Source organism: Prionailurus viverrinus, chromosome X (assembly GCF_022837055.1).
Source record: "Prionailurus viverrinus isolate Anna chromosome X, UM_Priviv_1.0, whole genome shotgun sequence".
Classification (NCBI taxonomy): domain Eukaryota; kingdom Metazoa; phylum Chordata; class Mammalia; order Carnivora; family Felidae; genus Prionailurus; species Prionailurus viverrinus.
The window spans coordinates 55,494,699-55,522,301 of NC_062579.1; the positions used below are offsets into that span (position 1 = coordinate 55,494,699).

A 27,603-nucleotide genomic window follows, 5' to 3' on the forward strand; every position below is an offset into this window, starting at 1 on the left:
TTTCAACATATTCACCTTTCGATGATAATACAAATGAATAATCTGTACTACCACTTCTGGGACACTTAAAAAGTGACAAAGTCAAATACACATTTTTTAAAAATACCAGTTTCACCATTTACTAGCAATTTAATTTAGAAAATGTGAAAATGTGTTTCATTGTGTTTAAAAATGGAGAGTTGAAAGATGGTGGCATAGGAGGACTAGGCTCACGGAGTCCTGCTGATCACTTAGATTCCACCCACATCTGCCTAAATAACCCAGAACACCGCAAGAAGACTAGCTGAACGGACTCTCCAGTGCCAAGCGTAGACAAGAGACCCAATGAAGAGGGTAGGAAGGGCGGAGAGGCGGTGCGCGCTACATGGACTGGTAGGAGGGAGCCAAGGCAGTGGAGGGGCAGCCCGCCTGGCAAGGCAGAGCCCCCGAGTCTGACTTGCAAAGTGGAGGGGCCGGATGGAGTCAGTTCTGACAGCCAGTGGGAATTAACATCTGGAATGTTATAAGTCAATGGCTCTGCACAGAGGGTGGGAGGGCTAGAGGACAATGGGAGGGAGAGCTGTTGAGCCCCGGAAGACAGAACTCAGCTTGGTGGGGAAGAAAAGCGCTGGCCAATGCCATCTCCCTCGCCCATCACGCAGCCAAATTCCCAACGGGAACCAGTTCCCATCACCGAACTTGCTTCACCACGCAAACACCCAACCCTGTGCTTCTGTGGATCCATTCCTCCAACGGATCGGTCTCCCTCCTGGTGCCGCAGGGCCCATCCTGGAGCGGACCAACAAAGGCAAAGCAAGATGAGGCTGCCCCTCCCGCCACTGTGCACCTTGTGGAACCACCACGGCTAATAAGCCAGATCCCATAGAAGCAGCACCACAAGCCTGGCAGTGTGCAAGTAGCCCAGACATGGGCCACACCACCCCATTGTGAGTCCTGCCCCTGGGAGAGGGGAAGATAAGGTACACACCAGCGGTGTGTCCAGCGGTGGTCCCAGCGGTGGGCTGGGAGCAGACAATGGATCTGACTGCAGCCCCGCCCACCAACACAAGTTATTCAAGACAACACAGGGGAAATGCCCTGCAGTTCCACACCACTCCAGGGACTATCCAAAATGATGAAACGGAAGAATTCTCCTCAAAAGAAAACTCCAGGAAGTGGCAACAGCTAACGAATTGATCAAAAACAACCTAAGCAATATAACTGAGAATGAATTTAAAATAATAGTCATAAAATTAATCACTTGGCTTGAAAAAAGTAGAGGACAGCAGAGAATCTATTGCTACAGAGATCAAGGGACTAAGAAACAGGAGGAGCTAAAAAATGCTATAAATGAGGTGCAAAATAAAATGGAGGCGACCATAGCTCCGACTGGAGAGGCAGAGGAGAGAATGGGTGAATTAGAAGATAAAATTATGGAAAAAGAGGAAGCTGAGAAAAAGAGACATAAAAAAAATCCAGGAATATGAGGGGAAAATTAGGGACCTAAGTGATGCGATGAAACACAATAATATCTGCATAATAGGGAATCCAGAGGAGGAAGAGAGAGAGAGAGAAAGGGGCTGAAGGTATAACTTGAAGAAATCATTGCTGAGAACTTCCCTGATCTGGGGAAGGAAAAAGGCATTGAAATCCAAGAGGCACAAAGAACTCCCTTCAGATATAACTTGAATCGATCTTCTGCACGACATATCTTGGTGAAACTGGCAAAAATCAAGGATAGAGAGAAAATTCTCAAAGAAGCTAGGGATAAACACGCTCTAACATATAAAGGGAGAATGATAAGACTAGTGATGGATCTACTGAAACTTGGCAGGCCAGAAAAGAATGGCAGGAAATCTTCAATGTGATGAACAGAAAAATATGCAGCCAAGACTCCTTTATCCAGCAAGTCTGTCATACAGAATAAAAGTAGAGATAAAGGTCTTCCCAAACAAACAAAAACTGAAGGAATTCATCACCATTAAACTAGCCCTACAAGAAATCCTAAGGGGGATCCTGTGAGACAAAGTACCAGAGACATCACTATAAGCATGAAACCTATAGACATCACAATGACTTCTAAACCCCTATCTTTCAATTATATCACTGAATGTAAATGGACTAAATGCTCCAACCAAAAGACATAGGGTATCAGAATGGAAAAAAAAAACAAGACCCAACTATTACCTGTCTACAAGAGACTCATTTTAGACCCGAGGACACCTTCAGATTGAAAGTGAGGGGATGGGGAAATATCTACCATGCTCTTGGAAGCAAACAGAAAGCTGGAGTACCCATGCTTATATCAGACAAACTGGACTTTAAATTAAGGCTGTAACAAGAGATGAAGAGGGGCATTATATAATAATTACAGGGTCTATCCATCAGGAAGAGCTAACAATTATAAATGTCTATACGCCAAATACAGGAGCCCCCAAATATATAAAACAATCACAAACAGAAGCAACCTTATTCATAAGAATGTGGTAATTGCAGGGGACTTTAATACCCCACTTACAATAATTGACACATCATCTAGACACAGGATCAATAAAGAAACAAGGGCCCTGAATGATACACTGGATCACATGAACTTGACAGATATATTAAGAACTCTGCATCCCAAAGCAATAGAATATACTTTCTTCTCAAGTGCACATGGAACATTCTCCAAGATAGATCACATACAGGTCACAAAACAGCCCTTCATAAGTATAAAAGAATTCAGATCATACCATGCACACTTTCAGACCACCATGCTATGAAACTTGAAATCAACCACAAGAAAAAGTCAGGAAAACCTCCAAAAGCATGGAGGTAAAGAACACTCTACTAAAGAATGATTGGGTCACACAGGAAATTAGAGAAGAAATTTGAAATTATATGGAAACAGATGAAAATGAAAACATAACAATCCAAATGCTTTGGGATGCAGCGAAGGCAGTCCTGAGAGGAAAATACATTGCAATCCAGGCCTATCTCAAGGAACAAGAAAAATCCCAAATACAAAATCTAACAGCACACCTAAAAGAAACTGAAGCAGAACAGCAAAGACACCGCAAACCCAGCAGAAGAAGAGAAATAATGAAGAGCAGAGAAGAAATAAACAATATAGAATCTAAAAAAACTGTTGGGGAGATCAATGAAACCAAGAGTTGGTTTTTTGAAAAAATAAACCAAATGGATAAACCTCTAGCCAGGCTTCTCAAAAGGAAAAGGGAGGGGACCAAAATAGATAAAGTCATGAATGAAAATGGAATTATGAAAACCAATCCCTCAGAAATACAAGCCATTATCGGGGAATACTACTGAAAACTTACATGCCAACAAACGGGACAACCTGGAAGAAATGGACGAATTCCTAAGCACCCACACACTCCCAAAACTCAAACAGGAAGAAATATAAAACTTGAACAGACCCATAACCAGTGAATGAATTGAACGAGTTATCAAAAATCATCCAACAAATAAGAGTCCAGGACCAGATGGCTTCCCAGGGGAATTATACCAGACATTTAAAAAAAAAATTTTTTTTTCAACGTTTAATTATTTGTGGGACAGAGAGAGACAGAGCATGAACGGGGGAGGGGCAGAGAGAGAGGGAGACACAGAATCGGAAACAGGCTCCAGGCTCTGAGCAATCAGCCCAGAGCCTGACGCGGGGCTTGAACCCACGGACCGCGAGATCGTGACCTGGCTGAAGTCGGACGCTTAACCGACTGCGCCACCCAGGCGCCCCATACCAGACATTTAAAGCAGAGATAATACCTATCCTTCTCAAGCTATTCCAAAAAATAGAAAGGGAAGGAAAACTTCCAGACTCATTCTATGAAGCCAGCATTACTTTGATTCCTAAACCGGACAGAGACCCAGTAAAAAAAGAGAACTACAGGCCAATATCCCTGATGAATAAGGATGCAAAAATTCTCAATAAGATACTAGCAAATCGAATTCAACAGCATAAAAAAGAATTATTCACCATGATCAAGTGGGATTCATTCCTGGGCTGCAGGGCTGGTTCAACATTCGCAAATCAATCAACGTGATACATCACATTAATAAAAGAAAAGAACCATATGATCCCGTCAATCGATGCAGAAAAAGCATTTGAAAAAATTCAGCATCCTTTCTTAAGAAAAACCCTCGAGAAAGTTGGGATAAAATGAACATCCTTAAAACATCATCAAAGCCATTTGTGAAAAGCCCACAACTAATATCCTTCTCAATGGCAAAAAACTGAGAGCTTTCCCCCTGAGATCAGGAACACAACATGGATGTGCACTCTCACTGCTGTTGTTTAACATAGTGTTGGAAGTTCCAGCATCAGCAATCAGACACAAAAGGAAATCAAAAGCATCAAAATTGGCAAAGATGAAGTCAAGCTTTCACTTTTTGCAGATGACATGATATTATACATGGAAAATCTGAGACTCCACCAAAAGTCTGCTAGAACTGATACATGAATTCAGCAAAGTTGCAGGATACAAAATCAACGTACAGAAATCAGTTGCATTCTTATATGCTAATAATGAAGCAACAGAAAGACAAATAAAGAAACTGATCCCATTCACAATTGCACCAAGAAGCATAAAATACCTAGGAATAAACCTAACCAAAGATGTACAAGATCTGTATGCTGAAAACTACAGAAAGCTTATGAAGGAAATTGAAGATATAAAGCAATGGAAAAACATTCCATGCTCATGGATTGGAAGAATCAATATTGTTAAAATGTCAATACTACCCAAAGCTACGTACATTTTCAATGAAATCCCAATCAAAATTGCACCAGCATTCTTCTCGAAGCTAGAACAAGCAATCCTAAAATTTGTATGGAAATACAAAAGACCCCGCATAGCCAAAGTAATTTTGAAGAAGACGACCAAAGCAGGAGGCATCAAAATCCCAGACTTCAGCCTCTACTACAAAGCCGTAATCATCAAGACAGCATGGTATTGGCACAAAAAACAGACACAACAGACCAATGGAATAGAACAGAAACCCCAGAATAGACCCACAAAAGTATGGCCAACTAATCTTTGACAAAGCAGGAAAGAATAGCCAATGGAAAAAAGACAGTCTCTTTAACAAATGGTGCTGGGAGAACTGGAGAGCAATATGCAGAAGAATGAAACTAGACCACTTTCTCACACCATTCACAAAAATAAACTCCAAATGGATAAAGGACCTGAATGTGAGACAGGAAACCATCAAAACCCTAGAGGAGAAAGCAAGAAAAAGTCTCTCTGACCTCAGCCGCAGCAGTTTCTTACTTGACACAGTCCCAAAGGCAAGGGAATTAAAAGCAAAAATTGAATTCTTGGGACTTCATAAAGATAAAAAGCTTCTGCACGGCAAAGGAAACAACCAACAAAAGTAAAAGGCAACCAACAGAATGGGAAAAGATATTTGCAAATGACATATCGGACAAAGGGCTAGTATCCAAAATCTATACAGAACTCACCAAACTCCACACCCGAAAAACAAATAATCCAGTGAAGAAATGGGCAGAAAACATGAATAGACACTTCTCTAAAGAAGACATCCAGATGGCCAACAGGCACATGAAAAGATGCTCAACGTCGCTCCTCATCAGGGAAATACAAATCAAAACCACAGTCCGATACCACTTCACGCCAGTCAGAGTGACTTAAATGAACAAATCAGGAGACTATAGATGCTGGAGAGGATGTGGAGAAACGGGAACCCTCTTGCACTGTTGGTGGGAATGCAAACTGGTGCAGCCGCTCTGGAAAACAGTGTGGAGGTTCCTCAAAAAATTAAAAATAGACCTACCCTATGACCCAGCAATAGCACTGCTAGGAATTTAGCTAAGGGATACAGGAGTGCTGATGCATAGGGCACTTTTACCCCAATGTTTATAGCAGTACTTTCAACAATAGCCAAATTAGGGAAAGAGCCTACATGTCCATCAACTGATGGATGAATGGATAAAGAAATTGTGGTGTGTATACACAATGGAATACTACTTGGCAATGAGAAAGAATGAAATATGGCCTTTTGTAGCAACGTGGATGGAACTGTAGAGGGTTATGCTAAGTGAAATAAGTCATACAGAGAAAGAAAGACACCATATGTTTTCACTCTTATGTGGATCCTGAGAAACTTAACAGAAGACCATAGGGGAGGGGAAGAAAAAAAAAAGAGGTTAGAGAGGGAGGGAGCCAAAGCATAAGAGACTCTTAAAAACTGAGAACAAACTGAGGGTTGATGAGGGGTGGGAGGGAGGGGATGGTGGGGATGGGTATTGAGGAAGGCACCTTTTGTGATAAGCACTGGGTATTATATGGAAACCAATTTGACAATAAGTTTCATATTTAAAAGTAAATAAATAAAAATAAAAAATAAATATGGAGATAGTCCAATACCTATTGCATATGGTTATTGTTTTTTAAATGAGTTGATATAAGAGAAAAAATCCTTAGAACAGTGCCTATCCCACAGTAATTAAGCTTACTGAGCACTTAATATTATCACCCCAAGATCCTACATCAAATTATATCTGTCTCTAATATGGCACATTAAAATGTGATCATTTCTGTAACATAATTTCCTGTAATACCCCTTGAACCTAGTTCAGTGCCCAATACACAGTCATAGAAGTAGAAATAGTAGTAGTGGTGGTGGTGGTGACAAAACAGAAACTGAACTGATTAATGGTTAAAATAAACGTTTGTTGAAGATATTAAATATGAACTAACAACCACATGGAAAAATATTCAACCTTGCCAGTAGTCAGAAAAATACAAATCAAAACAATTGTTTTTACCCATTAAAAATGGGGAAAATATAATTACAGTACTACAGGTATATAGTAAAATGGGCATTTGCCATTTATTCATGGTAGTATAAAAACTCGTATGTTTCCTAGCACTTTGCCTTTCATATAATGAAGCACTGCCAGAACATAGAAATGAACTCATAAAACTAATAGTACATAACAGAAAAACCTATTTAAGCCAACAATACACATAACCATAGTCAAATAAAGTAATACATATACACACTACCTATATATATATATGTATATATGTATATATAACATATACATATATGTTAAAGGCATATGAATAAGGAAGGACCTCAGAAACAAAGAAGGCAGGGAATGAAAAACATTAAAAAGTGCCAGTATACACCAAGCACTTAAACCTAATGGGCACATAAAAAAATGCATCACAAGAGCATGATTCTCTATGGAAAACAACTAGAGAATATCCAGATAAGGACAATGTATTACCTTGCAAATTCAGAGTATTTACTATAGACCTACTACATGTTCAATACTATGCTGGACATCAGTAAAGCCTTGCCTGACTGCTTTACATCTTGTCCCCCAAAACTCCGTATTACCTTTATAGTATTTCATTATTTATCCACCGCATATTTTTACAACTATATATTTCTTTGGTGGGGGAGGCAAGATGGCAGAACAGCATGGAAGTTTTTTGTGGGTTCTACGTCCATGAAATACAAACAGACCAACACTAAACTATCCTGCACACCTAGAAAAATGATTTGAGGATTAACACAACAATCTGCACAACCTGAACCACAGAATTCAGCAAGTACCCGGCATGGAGAGGTGAACTTGGGGAGCCAGAAGCCACGGTGAGCAGGGACCCGCTTTTGTCGGCGGAGAGAGGATGGAGATGGGGGTGGAGAGAATCCAGGAAAAGTACTCCTCCACAAAAGCAGCTGGAGAGAAAGTGGAAAATTGGATACAGCCACAGGGACTGAAATAAAAGTGGAGAAGGGAGAAAGGAGAAAGGAGAAAGGAGAAAGGAGAAAGGAGAAAGGAGAGGGTTTAAATTCCATTAAGACTGTAAACAAGGGGAGCGCAGAGTCTGCAATTCCACAGCTCCATACCTGGCAATGCTCTAGTGAGAAGAGTGAATCCCCAGGAATAGAGTGGGGTCCGGGAGGTTCTTGGGCCACACAGGGAAAAGCAGTTCCACTGCTGGAAGGGCATTTGGTACAGACTGTTGAGGCCCCTTGGCAGACCCCAGAGAATACCCATATTCGCTGGTGCTGGAACAAGGTCGTTAAGGGTGATGCCTGGTGCCAGATGTGTGCTGTGATTTTCCATAATCCCAGAAACGCTGCTGCTACACAACCTCGCGAACTTTTTCTGGGGTGGGCAGGCACCTGGCCGTAGTCTCAGGACACCGGCAGCAGCAGGGTCCAGCAAGCGTTCCTGGGTGCAGCTGGCATTCGGCCACTGCTTGATGAGAACCTCCCGCAGAGGGGCGGAACTGGTCAAAGCCGCACTCCTCAGAAGTAAGGCACAAGGGAAAACAACCGCATCTGAGACAAAACTCAGGAGAGAGGTACTGCCTGGGGCTTGGTCACGGACCAAACGGGGAGTGGATGAAAGCTGAAGACAGAAGACAGGTATGTGATTGCTGATCAGGGAGAACAGAGTTCTGATACTAGAGAACTGGGTAGCTGGGTGATGCCATTTTCACCGCTCCGGCACATACACATCCACAAGCGCCACAACACTCCACCCCAGTAGGCTAGCAGCGCCATCTAGTGGAGAACGGAGTCATTACACTAGGCCCCGCCCAACTGGGCCAACCTCCCTCTTCAAGAACACAAATCTCACTGCCTGCTTAGTTTATGGACTATAAAGTGCTTCATAGTCTGACTTCTAGGGGAAAACAAAGTAATTTCAGTCGTATTTCAATCTGTTAGGAGGTCCATCTGTTCAAATTTCGTTCTCTTTTATATTTTTCACTTCTTTTTCTTGAATACAGAAAGAAAAAACTCATTTTTACTTACAACTTTTATTAAAAATATTTTTTATTATATGTTTTGCTTTTATGTGAATTTTTTCAACTTCTATTTTACTTCCATCATTTTATTTTAGTCTGCTACAGTGTATTCACTTTTTCAAATTTTCAAACAATTTCCTTTTTTTCTTTTTCCTTTCTTGCTTTCTCGTTTCTTTCTCTTTAATACATAGAAAAAATTAATTTTTATTTTCAATGTTTATTAAAAATTTTCTTTAAATTTTTACTATATTTTTAACGTTTATGTAAGTTTTTCAAATTCTATTTTATTTCCATCATATTATTTTAGGCTACTACAGTGTATTTACTTTTTCAAATGATTTGCTTTTTTTCCCTAGTTTTCATTTCTTTTCTTTTTCTTGACTACAGAAAAACTTCATTTTTATTTTTAATTCTTATTAAAAATATTTTTCTGTAATTTTTTCTACAACATTCATTACTTTTGTGTACTATTTTTTCCAATTCTCTTTTACTTCCATCATTTCATTTTAGTCTACTTCAGTGTATATATTTTTTCAAATTCTCAAGCAATTTTTTTTTCGTTATTTTCCCTTTTTCTCTAATCTATCAAAACACTTTCAACACCCAGACCAAAACACACCTAGGATCTAGCATCATTTATCCCATTTGTGTGTGTGTGTCTTTTTTTTTACCTCATTAATTCCTTTTCTCCCTTCAGAATGACGAAATGAAGGAATTCGCCCAAAAAGAAAGAACAGGAAGAAACGACAGCCAGGAACTTAACCAACCCAGATATAAGCAAGATGTCTGAACCAGAATTTACAATCACGATAATAACAATACTAGCTGGAGGTGAAAATAGATTAGAATCCCTTCTGCAGAGATAAAAGAAGTAAAAACTACTCATGATGAAATAAAAAATGCTTAACTGAGCTGCAATCACAGATGGATGACGCAGCAGCAAGGATTGATGAGGCAGAGAAAAGAATCAGCGATATAGAGGAAAACTTATGGAAAATAATGAAGCAGAAAAAAACAGGGAGATTAAGGAAAAAGAGCACGATTTAAGAATTAGAGAAATCAGTGACTCTTTAAAAAGGAACAACATCAGAATCATAGGGGTCCCAGAAAAGGAAGAGACACAAATAGGGGTAGAAGGGTTATGTGAGCAAATCATAGGAGAAAACTTTCCTAACCTGGGGAAAGATACAGAAATCAAAATCCAGGAAGCACAGAGGACCCCCAATAGATTCAACAAACACCAACCATCAACAAGGCACATCATAGTCAAATTCACAAAATACTAAGGCAAGGAGAGAATCATGAAAGCAGCAAGGGAAAAAGGTCCCTAACCTACAAGGGAAGACATATCAGGTTTGCAGCAGACCTATCCACAGAAACTTGGCAGGCCAGAAAGGAATGGCAGGATATATTCAATGTGCTGAATCAGAAAAATATGCAGCCAAGAATCTTCTACCCACCAAGGCTGTCATTCAAAATAGGAGAGATAAAGAGTTTCCGGGACAAACAAAAATGAAAGGAATGTGTGACCACTAAACCTGCCTAGCAAGAAATTTTAAGGGGAACTCTCTGAGGGGAGAAAAGGTGAAAATATATATATATATATATATATATATATATATATAAATACCAAAGGCAACAAAGATTACAAAGGACCAGAGAACACCACCAGAAACTCCAACCCTACAAGCATCATAATGGCAATAAATTCATATCTTTCAGTACTCACTCTAAACATCAATGGACTCAGTGCTCCAATCAAAAGACACAATAACAGAATGGATAAGGAAACAAGATCCATCTATATGCTGTTTACAAGAGACCCACTTTAGACCTAAAGAAACCATCAGACTGAAAGTAAGGCGACTGAGAACCAACTATCATGCTAACGGTCAACAAAAGAAAGCTGGAGTAGCCCTTACATCACACAATCTAGACTTTAAAATAAACACTGTACCAAGAGATGCAGAAGGGCATTATATCATTATCAAAGGATCTATCCACCAAGAAGTCCTAACAATTTTAAACATTTATGCTTCAAATGTGACATCACCCAAATATATAAATCAATTAATCACAAGCATAAACTCACTGACAGTAATACCATAATAGTAGGAGACTTCAACACCCCACTCACAGCAATGGACAGATCATCTAATCAAAAAATCAACAAGGTAACAATGGCTTTGAATGACACACTGGACCAGATTGACTGAACAGATATATTCAGAACATTTCATCCTAAAGCAGCAGAATATACATTCTTCTCCAGTGCACATGAAACGTTCTCCAGAACAGATTATATACTGAGACACAAATCAGCCCTAAGTACAGAAAGATTGATATCATACCATGCATATTTTCAGACCACAACACTATGAAACTGAAATCAACCACAAGAAAAAAATTGGAAAGGTAACAAATACTTGGAGACTGAAGAACGTCCTACTAAAGAATGAATGGGCTAACCAAGAAGTTAAAGAGGAAATTAAAAACTATATGGAAGCCAATGAAAATTATAACACCACAACCCAATACCTCTGGGACACAGCAACGGTAGTCATAAGAGGAAAGTATACAGCAATTCAGGCCTTCCTTTTTTTTTTTTTATATGAAACTTGTCAAATTGGTTTCCATAAAACACCCAGTGCTCCTACCAACAGGTGCCCTCCTCAATACCCCTCACCCACCCTCCCCTCCAAAGAAGGAGGAAGAAAGATCTCAGATACACAACCTAACCTTATAGCATAAGGAGCTAGAAACAGAACAGCAAATAAAACACAAAACCAGCAGAAGACAGGAAATAATAAAGATTAGAGCAGAAATTACTGCTATCAAAACCAAAAAAAAAAACCCAAAAAACAAAAAAACAGAATAGATCAATATAACCAGAAGCTGGTTCTTTGAAAGAATTAACAAAATTGATAAACCAATAGCCAGTTTAATCAAAAAGAAAAAGGAAAGGACCCAGATAAATAAAATCAAGAATGAAAGAGGAGAGATCACGAGCAACACAGCAGAAACAAAAACAATAATAAGAGAATATCATGAGCAATTATATGCCAACAAAATGGGCAATCTGGAAGAAATGGACAAATACCTAGAAAAATATACACTACCAAAATTGAAACAGGAAGAAACAGAAAATTTGAAAAGACCCATAACCAGTAAGGAAATCGAATTAGTAATCAAAATCTTCCAAAAAACAAGAGTCCAAGGCCAGATGTCTTTCCAGGCGAATTCTACCAAACATTTAAGGAAGAGTTAACACATATTCTCTTGAAGCTGTTCCAAAAAATAGAAATGGAAGGAAAACTTCCAAACTCTTTCTATGAAACCAGCATTACTTTGATTCCAAAACCAGAGACCCCACTAAAAGGAACTATAGACCAATTTCCCTGATGAACATGGATGCAAAAATCCTCAACAAGATATTAGCCAACCGGTTCCAACAACACATTAAAAAAGTTATTCACCACGACCAAGTGGGATTTATACCTGGGATGCAGGGCTGGTTCAGTATCTGTAAAACCATTAATGTGATTTATCACATCAATAAAAGAAAGGACAAGAACCATATGGTGTTTTCAATAGGTACAGAGAAAGCATTTGATGAAATACAGCATCCTTTCTTGATAAAAACCCTCAAGAAAGTCGGGATAGAAGAGCATACCTTGAGATCATAAAAGCCATGTATATACGACACAACACTAATATCATCCTCAATGGGGAAAACCTGAGAGCTTTCTCCCTAAGGTCAGGAACAAGACAGGGATGTCCGTCCATTCTTGCCACTGTTATTCAATATAGTATCGGAGGTCTTAGCCTCTGCATTCAGACAACACAAAGAAATAAAAGGCATCCAAATCGTCCAGGAGGAGGTCAAACTGTCACTCTTCACAGATGACATGATACTCTATATGGAAAACCCTAATGATTCCACCAAAAAACTGCCAGAATTGATCCATGAATTCAGCAAAGTTGCAGGATATAAATCAATGCACAGAAATCGGTTGCATCCCTTTACACCAACAATGAAGCAACAGAAAGAGAAATCAAGGAATTGATTCCAGTTACAATTGTACCAAAAACCATAAAATACCTAGGAATCAATCTAACAAAAGAGGAGAACAATCTATACACTGAAAAGTATAGAAAGCTTATTAAAGAAATTGAAGAAGACACAAAAAAATAGAAAAAGATTCTATGCTCCTGGATAGGAAGAACAAATGTTGTTAAAATGTCAATACTACCCAAAGCAATCTACATATTCAATGCAATCCCTATCAAAATAACACCAGCATTCTTCACAGAGCTAGAACAAATAATCCTAAAATTTGTATGGAACCAGAAAAGACCCCGAATAGCCAAAGCAGTCTTGAAAAAGAAAACCAAAGCAGGAGGCATCACAATCCCAGACTTTAAGCTATCATCAAGACTATGGTACTGGCACAAGAACAGACTCTCAGATCAATGGAACAGAATAGAGAACCCAGAAATGGACCCACAAACATATGGCCAACTAATCTTTGACAAAGCAGGAAAGAATAGCCAACGGAATAAAGACAGTCTCTTCAGCAAGTGGTGCTGGGAAAACTAGACAGCAACATTCAGAAGAATGAACCTGGACCACTTTCTTACACCGTACACAAAAATAAACTCAAAATGGATGAAAGACCTCCATGTAAGACAGGAAGCCATCAAAATCTTGAGAAGACAATAGGCAAAAACCTGTTTGATCTTGGCCGCAGCAACTTCTTACTCAACATGTCTCCAGAGGAAAGGGAAACAAAAACCAAAATGAACTACTGGGACCTCATCAAAGTAAAAAGCTTCTACACAGTCAAGGAAACAATGGGCAAAACTAAAAGGCAACTGACAGAATGGGAGAAGAGATTTTCAAATGACATATCAGATAAAGGGTTAGTATCTAAAATCTATGAAGAACTTATCAAACTCAACACCCAAAAAACAAATAATCCAGTGAATAAATGGGCAAAAGACATGAATAGACACTTCTCCAAGGAAGAAATCCAGATTGCCAACCGACACATGAAAAAATGCTCAACATCAGTCATCATGCTCAACATCAGTCATCATCAGGGAAATACAAATCAAAACCACAGTGAGATACCACCTGTCAGAATGGCTAACATTAACAACTCAGGCAACAACAGATGTTTAGGAGGATGCAGAGAAAGAGGGTCTCTTTTGCATTGTTGGTGGGAATCCAACTGGCGCAGCCACTCTGGAAAACAGTATGGAGGTTACTCAAAAAATTAAAAATAGAACTACCCTACTACCCAGCAATTGCACTACTAGACATTTATCCAAGGGATACAGGTGTGCTGTTGCAAAGGACACATGCACCCCAATGTTTATAGCAGCACTATCAATACTAGCCAAAGTATGGAAGAGCCCAAATGTCCATCGATGGATGAAGGGATACAGAAGATCAGGTGTATATATATGTGTGTATATATATATATATATATATATATATATATATATATACACACACACACACATACATACACACACACACATACATACAATGGAATATTACTCGGCAATCAAAAAGAATGAAATCTTGCTATTTGCAACTACGTGGGTGGAACTAGAGGGTATTATGCTAAGCGAAATTAGGAAAAGGCAAATATCATATGACTTCACTCATATGAGGACTTTAAGAGACAAAACAGAAGAACATATGGGAAGGGAAACAAAAATAATATAAAAACAGGGAAGGGGACAAAACATAAGAGACTCATAAATATGGAGAATAAACTGAGGGTTACTGGAGGGGTTGTGGGAGGGGGATGGGTAAATGGGTAAGGGGCACTAAGGAATCTACTCCTGAAATCATTGTTGTACTACTTGCTAACTAATTTGGATGTAAATTAAAAAAAAAGAAAAGAAAAGAAAAAAAACTATACATTTATTTGCTTCTTATTGGTTTTCTCTAACAAAAATATAGCCTTTAGGAGGTTAGGGACATTTTGTCTTCTATGGGTTCTGTAAACTGCTAATTTGAGGCATACTAATGAGGCAGTGGCTTAGTGGTAATTCTTCGCGCCACTTAGATAAGGAAGAGAGATCTTTTCAATTTTTAGCAACCCAGGCCCAGTGTACCAATATTCCATGTAAGATTTTGCTTGGGGAAAAAAAGGAACTCTACTTTTTTTACTAGGTAAATATCCTAGCAAACTAATGATATAGTATGTGGTGTGATATCAAACAAAGAGCAAATGCTCCTTTTCAATTACTATAGCGACCTAAGCAACCAATGCAGCTGTCTAAAAATAAAGATGCCATCTGCCTATAATTTGGAGAGGATGTTATTGTTTTGTTTCCTAAAAAGTAAAAAAATATATATTTAAAATGAATAGAAGAATAGAAAATATTATCAATATTATCAACAGAATTGGAAAATTAAAATTAAAAACAACAAGCACTATAATGCAACAGTACTCAGGGTACCATCAAACAAAAAAAAAAAAGAAAATTTTTTTCAAGAACTGGAACTAGAACAAAGAATCCTAAAATTTGTATGGAACCACAAAAGATGGCAAATAGCAAAATAATCTTGAGAAAGAAGAACAAAACTGGAGATACCATGCTCCAACATCTCAAAGTATACTACAAAGCTACAGTAATCAAAATAGTCTGGTACTGGAACAAAAACAGACACATAAAACAATGGAACAAGGTAGAGAGCCCATAAATAAACCTACACGCATATGGTCAATGAATCTATGCCAAAGGAGGCAAGAATGTACGATGAGGGAAAAAAAGCCTCCTCAATAAATGGTATAGGGAAAGCCGGACAGCTACATGCAAAAGACTGAAACTGGACCACTATCATACACCATATACAAAAATAAATTCAAAATGTTTTAAACACTTAAATGTGAGGCCGGAAACAATAAAACTCTTAGAAGAAAACACAGGCAGTAAGCTCATTAACATTCGTCTTAGCAGTATTTTTTTTTTTTTGACCAGTCTCTTCAAGCATGAGCAGCAAAAGCTAAATTAAACAAATGGGATTATATACATAAACAAGTGGGATTATATCAAATTAGAAAGTTCTTGCACATTGAAGAAAACCATCAACAAAACAAAATGGCAATCTACAGAATGGGAGAAGAGATTTGCAAATCATGAACCAGTAAGGGGTTCAATTCCAAAATAAATAAAGAACTTACACAACTTAATACCAAAACACTCAACTTGATTTAAAAATAGGCAGAAGACTTGAACAGACATTTTTTTCAAAGACTACATAAAGATGGCCAACAGGCACATGAAAAGAGGCACAAAATCACTAGGCATCAGTGAAGCCCAAATCAAAACCAAAATATCACCTCACATTGGTCAGATTGGCTACTATCAAAAAACAAAAAAACAAAAAAACAAAAAAAACAAATGCTGGTAACAATGCTGAAAAAAAGGGAACCATTACACAGTGTTGTGGGAATGTTAAATTGGTGCAGCCACTATGGAGATTCTTCAAAAAATTAAAAATAGAACTACCCTATGGTTTGGCATTCTACTTCTGGGTATTTTTCCAAAGAAAATGCAAACACCAATTCAAAGAGACCAGGGATGCCTGGGTGGCTCAGTCAGTTAAGCATCACACTCTTGATTTCGGCTCAGGGCAGGATCTCACTGTTTGTGAGATTGAGCCACATCGGGCTCACACTCAAAGCCCAGAGCCTGCTTGGGATTCTCTCTCTCTCTCTTTTTCTCTCTGCCCCTCCCATGCTCACATGCACATGTACACTCTCTCTTTGAAATAAATTTTAAAACAAAAAACAGTAAAAACACAAAGAGATATATTCACTATGTTCACTGCAGCATGACTTACAATAGCTAAGACATGGAAGCAACCTAAATATGTGTATGCATGCACAATGGAGTATTACTCAGCCATAAAAAAGGATGAGATCTTGCCATTTGGTGACAACATGGATGGACCCAGAGAGTATTATGCTAAGTGAAATAAGTCAGACAGAGAGGAAGACAAAGACCATATGATTTTACTTATATGTGAACTCTAACAAACAAAGAAATGGAAACAGACTCATGGATACAGGAAACAAACTGCTGGTTACCAGAATGGGGAGGGGATGGGGGATGGGCAAAAAATGTGAACAAAATTAAGAGATACAAACTTCCACCTATTAAATAAAGTCATGGTATATAACGTACAACATAAAGAATATAAGCAACAGTATTGTAATAACTATGCAGTAAAAACATGGTAACTAGACATCATGGAGGTCATTTCATAATGCATAAAAAATATCAAATTATTATGACGTACACCTGAAACTAATAGGGTATTGTGTCAGTTATATGTAAAATTAAAGAAAGGCCACAATATATATAGCCTGCTTTTTCAAAATATTTCTTCATCAAAAATATGTTTATATCTCAATAGCTGTTAAAAGAAAAATATGATTCCGATCATTCAAATAACTACACAATTATCTGAAGAAAAGATTTGAATAATAAACAGATTACTTTTTATTGGAAAGAAAACCTAAATAATTTTTATGTTATTGATAAGAAGTAACTGTCAATTTTAATATTCACATAAAGAAATAAGGATACTGCAAATAGTATTCATAATATACACTGTATTATTCTCAAATAGAAAAACAGTATACCCTTAAATTCAGTAATTTTATGTGGAAATTTAACCCAAAGAAAAATTTAAAAACCCACCCACTACTATCAAAGTACCCATGGTAGATTACCTGTAATAGTGAAAAATTGAGTACAATAATCCAAATGTATAATAATGGCAAAAGTTAAGTTATGATTTTTATTAGACAGATTACTGTAGAACTGAAAGTGATATATATAGTAACATCATGTACAAAGTAACATCCAAATGTTTGTGAAATGATCAGCAAAAAAAAAAAAAAACAAATTTAATTTATGGGAAGAGGAACTCTTGGTGTGACAGCATAAGGAGCTCCATGGACTTGCTTCCCAGCAAAAGAGGTGAAAATTAATTTTTTAAAATGGTGGTTATGGCTGCATGGTAATATGGGTATACTTAATGCCATAGAACAGTACACTTAAAAATGGTCAAAATGGTAAAATCCTTTTCCCTTTCCTATCTCTCTCCTCCAAGTTTGGTTTTCCTTTTTTCTATTTTTTGACTGAGTAGGGGAAATATGGTTAAGACAGACTAAGGAGCTATCTGAGATATCCTGAGGCAAACAGATTAGAAGACTCCTTAAATCACAGAAATACTGTTCCCTCAATTTCTTGGGCATTTAATTTATTTGTATTTAATATCTGTATTCACCATTAGACTATCAGCTCTTTCAGAAAGGGACTACAAGTGTGTTTCCTAAGATACTCATCAAATATATGTATATATGTCCACTAATTTTATTTATTTTTTAAATATTTACTTATTCTTGAGAGAGACTGAGCACAAGTGGGAGAGGGGCAGAGAGAGAACGAGACACAGAATATGAAGCAGACTCTGGGCTCTGTTTAGAGCCTGATACGGGGCTCGAACCCACAGACCACAAGATCATGACCTAAGTTAGTCAGACACCCAACCGACTGAGCCACCCAGGCACCCCTAATGTCCACTAATTTTAAATATAAATCTGTCTTATAGACTAAAAAATCATTACAGAGTTTTAATTTTCTTGTCCTGTATCTCTTACCAGTTATTAAAAATTTGTATTTTTAACAAAACACAAACATAAATCAGAAAGATTTGGTGCAAAACAAACTAACCTCCTATTTTACCCAATCTCCACTAGGAGCTGGTGATGTATCTTCTTAAATTGTGGTAGAAAAAACAGACACCATAAAATTTACCATCGGTTGATTTTAAGTGTATAGTTCAGTAGTGTTAACGTATCTCCAGAACATTCTCATCTTGCAAAGCGAAACTCTATACACATTAAACAACTCCCCATTCTCCCTTCCCCATAGTAAGCCCATTCTACTTTCTGTCTCTGTGAATTTGACTACTGTAGACATCTGAAGTGGATGGAATTGCATAGTATTCATCTTTTTTTGTGCTGGCTTATTTCATTTAATAACCTTAATGAACTCTGTCTCAGGGTTTATCCATATTATAGCATGTGACAAGATTTCCTTCCTTTTAAAAGCTGAGAAATATTCTACTGTGTGTTTATACCACATTTTGTTTATCCATCCATCTACCAATATACACTTGGATTGTTACTACCTTTTCATTATTGTGAATAATGTAGCTATGAATATTGGTGTACAAATATCTCAGAGACCACGCTATCAATTATTTTGGGTATATACCCAGAAGTGTTATTGTTGGATCATATGATAATTTTAGTTTTAATTTTTTGAGGAAATTTTATACTATTTTCCACAGTGGCTGTATCATTTTACATTCCTACCAATAGTGCACAAATGTTTCAAAATCTCTACATCATTACCAACCCAGTATTTACTGATTTTTTTTTTTTCATGTTAGCTATTCCAATAGGTGTGACGTTGTATCTCATTGTGGTTTTGATTTACATTTCTCTAATGATTAGTGATGCTGGGCATATTTTCATGTGCTTGTAGTCATTTGTATATTATCTTTAGAGAAATGTCTATTTGAATCTTTTGCCCATTTTTTAAAAATATAATTTGTCAGGTTGGCTAACATACAGTGTATACAGTGTGCTCTTGGTTTTGGAGGTAGATTCCCGTGATTCATTGCTTACATACAACACCCAGTGCTCATCCCAACAAGTGCCCTCCTCAATGCCCAACACCCATTTTCCCTCTCCCCTGACATCCCATCAACCCTCAGTTTGTTCTCTGTATTTAAGAGTCTCTTACGGGTTTGCCTCCCTCTCTGCTTGACACTATTTTTCCCCTTCCCTTCCCCCATGATCTTCTGTTAAGTTTCTCAAATTCCACATATGAGTGAAAACATATGATATCTGTCCTTCTCTGACTGACTTATTTCACTTAGCATAACCCCCTCCAGTTCCATCCACATTGTCGCAAATGGCAGGATTTCATTCTTTCTTAGTGCCAAGTAGTATCCCATTGTATATACAAACCACATCTTCTTTATCCATTCATCAGTTGATGGACATTTAGGCTCTTTCCACAATATGGCTATTGTTGAAACTGCTGCTATAAACATTGGGGTACTTGTGCCCCTATGAATCAGCACTCCTGTATCCCCTGTATAAATTCCTAGTAGTGCTATTGCTGGGTTGTAGGGTAGTTCTATTTTTTTATTTTTTAAGGAACCTCCACACTGATTTCCAGAGCAGCTGCACCAGTTTGCATTCCCACCAACACTGCAAGAGGATTCCCATTTCTCCACATCTTCACCAGCAGCTATTGTTTCCTGAGTTGTTAATTTTAGCCACTCTGACCGGTGTGAGGTGGTATCTCAATGTGGTTTTGATCTGTATCTCCCTGATGATGAGTGATGTTGAGCATCTTTTCAAGTGTCTGTTTCTTTTGCCCATTTTTTCAATTAGATTATCTGTTTATTGTGGAATTGTAGTTCTTTATGTATTCTGGATATTAACCCCTTAAATGATATATGAGTTGCAAATGTTTTCTCCTGTACTGTAGGTTGCCTTTTTACTCTGACAAAATGTTAAATTTTATGTTATGTATATTTTACAATAATGCTATTGATAATGATGATAAAAACTACCCACAAGAAAAGCCTAGGTCCAGATAGCTTCACTACTGAATTCTGGCAAACATTTTATTTTTATTTTTTTTCAATATATGAAATTTATTGTCAAATTGGTTTCCATACAACACCCAGTGCTCATCCCAAAAGGTGCCCTCCTCAATACCCATCACCCACCCTCCCCTCCTTCCTACCCCCCATCAACCCTCAGTTTGTTCTCAGTTTTTAAGAGTCTCTTATGCTTTGGCTCTCTCCCACTCTAACCTCTTTTTTTTTTTTTCCTTTCCCTCCCCCATGGGTTTCTGTTAAGTTTCTCAGGATCCACATAAGAGTGAAAACATATGGTATCTGTCTTTCTCTGTATGGCTTATTTCAGTTAGCATCACACTCTCCAGTTCCATCCACGTTGCTACAAAGGGCCATATTTCATTCTTTCTCATTTCTTTTTTTTTTTTTTTTTTCAACGTTTATTTATTTTTGGGACAGAGAGAGACAGAGCATGAACGGGGGAGGGGCAGAGAGAGAGGGAGACACAGAATCGGAAACAGGCTCCAGGCTCTGAGCCATCAGCCCAGAGCCCGACGCGGGGCTCGAACTCACGGACCGCGAGATCGTGACCTGGCTGAAGTCGGACGCTCAACCGACTGCGCCACCCAGGCGCCCCTCATTCTTTCTCATTTCTGGCAAACATTTTAAAAAGAACTAACATCAATTCTTCCCAAACTCTTTCATTTTTTTTCAAACTCTTTCAAAAAACAGGAAAAGGAATACTTCCAAACTCATTAAAATGAGGGCAGTATTAGCCTCATACCAAAACCAAATAGTAAAAGAAAACAAAACTGAAAACTAGTATCTCTTATGAATAAGGATGCACAAATCCTCAACAAAATATTAGAAAACAGAATCCAGCAACATATAAAGCGAATTATATACCATGGCCAAAAGGGATTTATCCCAGGCATGCAAGGTTGGTTTACTATCTGACATTCAAAGTAATGTACCATATCAAAAGAATTTTAAAAACCCATATGATAATCTCAGTAGATGCAGAGAAATCATTTGACAATATCTAACACCATTCATGGTAAAAAAATTACAAAACTGGAAATAGAAAGGAACTTCCTCAGCTTCTATGAAAAAACTACAACACTATACTAATGGTGAAAGATCAGATGCTCTCTCCCCCAAGATTAAGAACAAGAAAAGGGCATCTGCTCTTGTCACTCAACACTGTACTAAGAGGTATAACCACGGAAATTGGTCAAGAAAAAGAAATAGAAGTAATCCACATTGGAAAGGAAAATATAAATTATCTTTATTTGCAAATAATATGATCTTGTATATTGAAAACCCTTTTTCCACTTAAAAACTATTAGGACTAATAATTGAATTAATATGCAAAACTTAATTTTTTAAAAACATTTGCAAGACACAATCCAAAATTATTATTAAAAACAAAATTCCATTTAAATTACCATCAAAAAGAATAAAATAAGTAGGAATAAATTAACACACAACATGCAAAATTTATGTACTAAAAACTACAAAACACTTGTGAAAGAAAATTAAAGACTTAAATAAATCCTAAAACATCCTAGTTCATGGATCAGAAGACTGAATATTGTTAAGATGGCAATGCTTCCTAAAATGAAATAAAGATTCAACGTAATCCCTATCATAATCCCAATTAGAATCCTAATCAGAATCCCTGTGCTGACTTCTCTGTAGAAATTTACAAACTGATTTGAAAATTCATATGGAATTGCCAGGGACCCAGAATAGCCTAAACAATCTTGAAGAAGAACAAAACAGGATGATTCACTTTCCAAACTTACTTTCAAAGCAAAGATAATCAAGACAGTATGTTACTGGCATAAGGACTGATATAGATTAGTGGAATAGAACTAAGAATCAAGAAATAAGCCTACGGGTCTATGACCAGCTGATTTTCAACAAGGGTGCCAAGACCATTAAACAGGGAAAGAATAGTCCTTTCAAGAAATAGTGCAAGGATAACTGAATAGCCACAGCAAAAGACTGAAGTTGGACCTTTACTTCACATCATATATAGAAATTTGGACCTTAACTTCACATTATATATAGAAATCAACTCAAAATGGATCAAAAACCTAAATATAAGAGCAAAAGCTATACAATTCTTTGAAGGAAACATAGGGATAAATCTTCATGAACATATCTGGCAATGGTTTTTTAGATATAACACCAACAGCACAAGTAACAAAAGAAAATACAGATCTCCTGGACTTCATCAAAAAGAATAACTTGTGTCCATCAAAAAATACTATCAAGAAAGTGAGGGGCACCTGGGTGGCTCAGTCAGTTAAATGTCTGACTTCAGCTCAGATCATGATCTCGCAGTTCATGGGTTTGAGCCCTGCATCTGGCTCTGTGCTGACAGTTCAAAGCCTGGAGCCTGCTTCAGATTCTGTGTCTCCCTCTCTCACTGCCCCTCTCCCCCTCTCTCTCAAAAAAAAAAAAATGAACAAACACTAAAATTTTTTTAAAAAGAAAGTGAAATGACAACCCACAGAACAAGAGAAAATATTTGTGAATCATATATTTAATAAGAGCTTCATATGCAGAAAATATAAAACAAACCTCCTAAAACTTAACTCAATGACAAATAACTAAATTCAAAAATGGGCAAAGGACCTCAATAAACATTTCTCCAAAGATACAAATAGTCAATAAAAACATGAAAAGATGTTCAACATTATGAGTCATTAGAGAAATACAAATCAAAATCACAATGAGATACCACTTCATAGCCACTAGGATGGCTTTACAAGCTGGCCTTATTTTATTGTGATATTTCTCACATACTGTTTTTTCACAAATTGAAGGTTTGTGGCAACCCTGTGTCAAGCAAGTCTATTGGTACATTTGCGCACTCTGTGTCTCTGTGTCACATTTTGGAAATTCTAGCAATATTTCAAACTTCTTCATTATCATATTCGTTATGGTGACCTGTATTCAGTAAAATCTGATGTTACTATTGTAACTATTTTGAGGTACAACAAATTACACCCACTGAAGACAGAGAACTTCACTAATATGTGTTGTGTATGTTCTGACTGTTCCACCAACTGGCCAATCCCCCACATTTCTCTCTCTCCTCAGACCTTCCTATTTCCTGAGACACAATAATAATGAAATTGGGCCAATTAATAACCCTACACTTGGCCTCTAGGTGTTCAAGTAAAAGGAGGAGTCATATGTTTCTCACTTTAAGTAAAAAGCTAGAAATGATTAAGCTTAATGAGGAAGGCATGTTGACAGATGCGATGGGCCTAAAGCTAGTCCTCTTCTGCCAGTTAGCCAAGTTGTAAATGCAAAGGAAAAGTTCTCCAAGGAAATTAAAAGTGCTACTCCAGTGAACACATGAATGTTTAAAGAAGCAAAACAGTCTTATTGCTGATGTGGAAAAAGTTTTAGTGGTCTGGATAGAAAATCAAATCAGTCATAACATTTCATTAGGCCAAAATCTAATCCAGAGCAAGGCCCTAACTCTCTCCAGTTCTATGAAAGCCAAGAGAGGTGAAGAAGCTGCAAAATAAAAGTTTAAAGCAAGCAGAGGTTGACTCGTGAGATATAAAGAAAGTGGTCTCCATAACACAAAAGTGCAAGGTGAAGCAACAAGTGCTGATGTAAAAGCTGTTGCAGGTTATCCAGAAGATCTAGCTAAAATAATTAGTAAAGGTGGCTATACTAAACAATATATTTTCAATGTAGACAAAACAGCCTTCTATTACAAGATGATGTCATCTCTGACTTTCATAGCTAGAGAGAAGTCAATGCCTGGCCTCAAAACTCAAAGAACAGACTGACTCTCTTCTTAGGGGCTAATTCAGCTGGTAACTTTAAGTTGAAGCTAATACTCATTTACTATTCTGAAAATCCAGGGCCTCTGAAGAATTAAGCTAAATCTACACTGCCTGTGCTCTATAAAGGGAACAATAAGGCCTGGATGACGGCACATCTGTTTTTGACCTGGTTTACTAAGTATTTTAAGTCCACTGTTGAGGCCTACTGCTCAGGAAAAAAAAAGGCTTCTTTCAAAATATTACTGCTCATTGACCATGCACCTCATCAGCCAAGAAGTCTTATGAAAATGAACACAAGATTAATGTTGTTTTCATGATCTGCTAACACACCATTTATTCTGCAGCCCATAGATGAAAGAGTAATTTAAACATTTGAGTTTTATGATTTAAGAAATACATTTTGTAAGGCTGTAGCCTCAAAATAAATTGAAAACCTTCTGGAAAGCATTCACCATTCTAGGTGCTATTAAGAACATTTGTGGGGGCACGTGGGCGACTCAGTCAGTTAAGCATCCAACTTGATTTCAGTTCAGGTCATGATCTCACAGTTCATGGGTTCGGACCCACATTGGGTTCTGCACTGATGGTGCAGAACCTGCTTGGGATTCTCTCTCTCCCTCTCTCTTTGCTCCTCCCCTGCTTGCATGCACACACTCTCTCTCTTTCAAAATAAAAAATAATAAAAAAGAACATTTGTGATTCATGGGAAGAGGTCAAAATATCGACATTTGGAAGAAGTTGAATCCAACCCTCATAGATGAATTTTAGAGGTTCAAGATTTCACTGGAAGAAATAACTTCAGATGTGATTTAAATAGCAAGACAACTGGAATTAGAAGTGAAGCCTGAGGGGTGCCTGGGTGGCTCAGTCGGTTAAGCATCCAACTCTTGGTTTCAGCTCAGGTCATAATCTCACACTTTAGTGGGTTTGATCCCTACATTGGGCTCCACCCTGGCAGCACAGAGCCTGCTAGGGATTTTCTGTCTCCCTCTCTACCCCCTCCCCCACTCACACTGTCTCTCTCTTAAAATAAATAAACTTAAAAAAGTTTTTTGAAAAAAAAAGAGAAATGAAGCCTGAAGATAGGACTGAATTGTTGCAATGTCAAGATAAAACTTGAACAGATGAGGATTTGCCTCTTACAGATGAGAAAAAGAAGTGGTTTCTTGAGGTGGAATCTACTTCTGGTGAAGATGCTGTGAAGATCACTGAAATGACAACAAATGATCCAAAATGTTATATAAATTTATTTGATAAAGCAGCAGCAGGGTTTGAGAAGACTGAATCCAATTTTGAAAGGAATTCTATTGGGGGCAAAATGTTACCAAACAGCATTGCATGCTACACAGAAACTGTTCATGTAAAAAGTCAATCAATGCAGCAAACTTCACTGCTGTCTTATTTTTTTTAATGATTATTCATTTTTTTGAGAGAGCGTGAGTAGGGGAGGGGCAGAGAGAGAGAGAGGGAGACAAAGAATCCAAAGCAGGCTCCAGGCTTTTTTGCAGTGGTCTGGAACCAAACCCTCAATATCCCTGAGGTATGCTTGTAATAAAACAAAGCAAAGCAAAGCAAAGCAAAGCAAAGTAAAGCAAAACAGAAGATAGCTATTGGTGAAGATGTGGAGAAACTGGAACCCTTGTACACTGCTTGTGGAAATGCAAAATAGTACAGCCAGTAAGGAAAACAGTTTGGTGGTTCCTCAGTAAGTTAAACATAAAATTACCACAATACCCAATAATTCCATTCCTAAGTATACAACCAAAAGAAGTGAAAACAGATGCTTAAATACTTGAATACAAATATTTATCATAGCACTGTTCACAACAGTCAAAAGGTGAAACAACCCAGATATATATGAATGAATAAATGGATAATCAAAATGTGGGTATTATCCATACAATGGAATATTAGGTCTTTATTACCTAATGAATACAATATTGACACATGCTACAACATGGAAGAACCCTGAAACACACTATATGAAAAAAAACAGTCACAAAAAAACACATATTATATGAATCCCTTTATATGAAAGTTTCAGAACAGGTTAATCTATAGAAACAGAAAGTAGATTGATGAGTGACTGCTTAAGGTTTGAAGAGGTGGAAGGCACGGGTAGGAGGGTAACAGCTAAAGGGTACAGGGTTTCTTTGGTGGCGATTAAAATGGTTGAAAGTTGTGGTGATGGTTGCACAACTCCATGAATATACTAAAAACCAATAAACTGTTCACTTAAAATGGTTAAACTGCATGATATGTGAATTATATCTCAATAAAGCTCTTTACAAAAACAAAAAAAACAAAAAATCTTATTTTATGTTACAATTCCAACAGTTAAGACCATATTTACCTAGATAAGGACAAGAAGAATGTGCAGAAAAAATGAATACATTAAAGTTGTGTGTCTGGGTAGTATTTTTTTCTTTTATTGTTAAAATGCTTGTAAAATACATTTAAATGAAGGTTTCAAAAATTATAATACAGTGCTCGCTTCGGCAACACATATACAAAAATTATAATACAGAAATGTTTGTAACTTACCTTTATAAATAAGAGGTTTATCTTTATCTTCCGTCTTTTCCCTACTAGCCAATTCAAGAAAATCTTCAATCAAGTCCAGAGATATGAGAGACTGGCTGAAAACAAGGCTAAAAAAATGGAGAGTGTTCATGAATTAGAATATTCACATAGTAAAGATACCACTTCTTCCCAAATTGGTCTACAAATTCAACACAATTCTAATCAAAACTATAGTATGACTTTTGAGAAATTCACAAGCTGATTCTAAAGTTTATATGAGAATGCTGAGAACACACAGTACCCAAAACAACTTTGAAAAAGTTGGAGGCCTAACTCTACATGATTTCAACGTTTACAAAGCTTAAGTAATCAGAATGTAGTGCTGATTAAGGGACAAGCATAAATCAATGGAACAGAATATAGGGTCCAGATATAGAAAGCCACACAATATAGTTAGCTAAATGGTTTTTTACAAAGAGCAGAGGCAATTCAGTGGAAAAAGGATAATTTTTTCAACAATGATCTTGGCAAAATTCAACATCCATATGCAAAAAAAAAAAAAAAAAAAAGAATTTTGGCCTAAATCTCACACTTTATACAAAAAGTAATTCAAGATGCAGCATAAATCTAAATTTAAAATGTTAAACTGTAGAATGTTTAAAAAACACAATTAAGAAAATTCGTGTAACTTGGGGTTAGACAAACAATTCTTAGAACACCAAAAGTATGATCTACACGAAAAAAGCTGATAAACAGGATTTCAGCAAAATTTAAAACTTTTATTGTATAA

General features: G+C 37.2%; 1 protein-coding gene across 12 annotated transcripts in view; it reads right to left on the reverse strand.

Annotated features, from left to right (window-relative positions):
• ATRX (ATRX chromatin remodeler) overlaps positions 1-27,603 on the reverse strand; it is a 327,458-nt gene that overhangs the window by 44,897 nt on the left and 254,958 nt on the right. For all 12 annotated transcript variants that reach the window (XM_047843355.1, XM_047843349.1, XM_047843345.1 and 9 more), the window contains one exon: positions 26,835-26,941. In XM_047843355.1, coding sequence (XP_047699311.1) covers positions 26,835-26,941 — 107 coding nt within the window. The remainder of the gene's footprint in view (positions 1-26,834; positions 26,942-27,603) is intronic.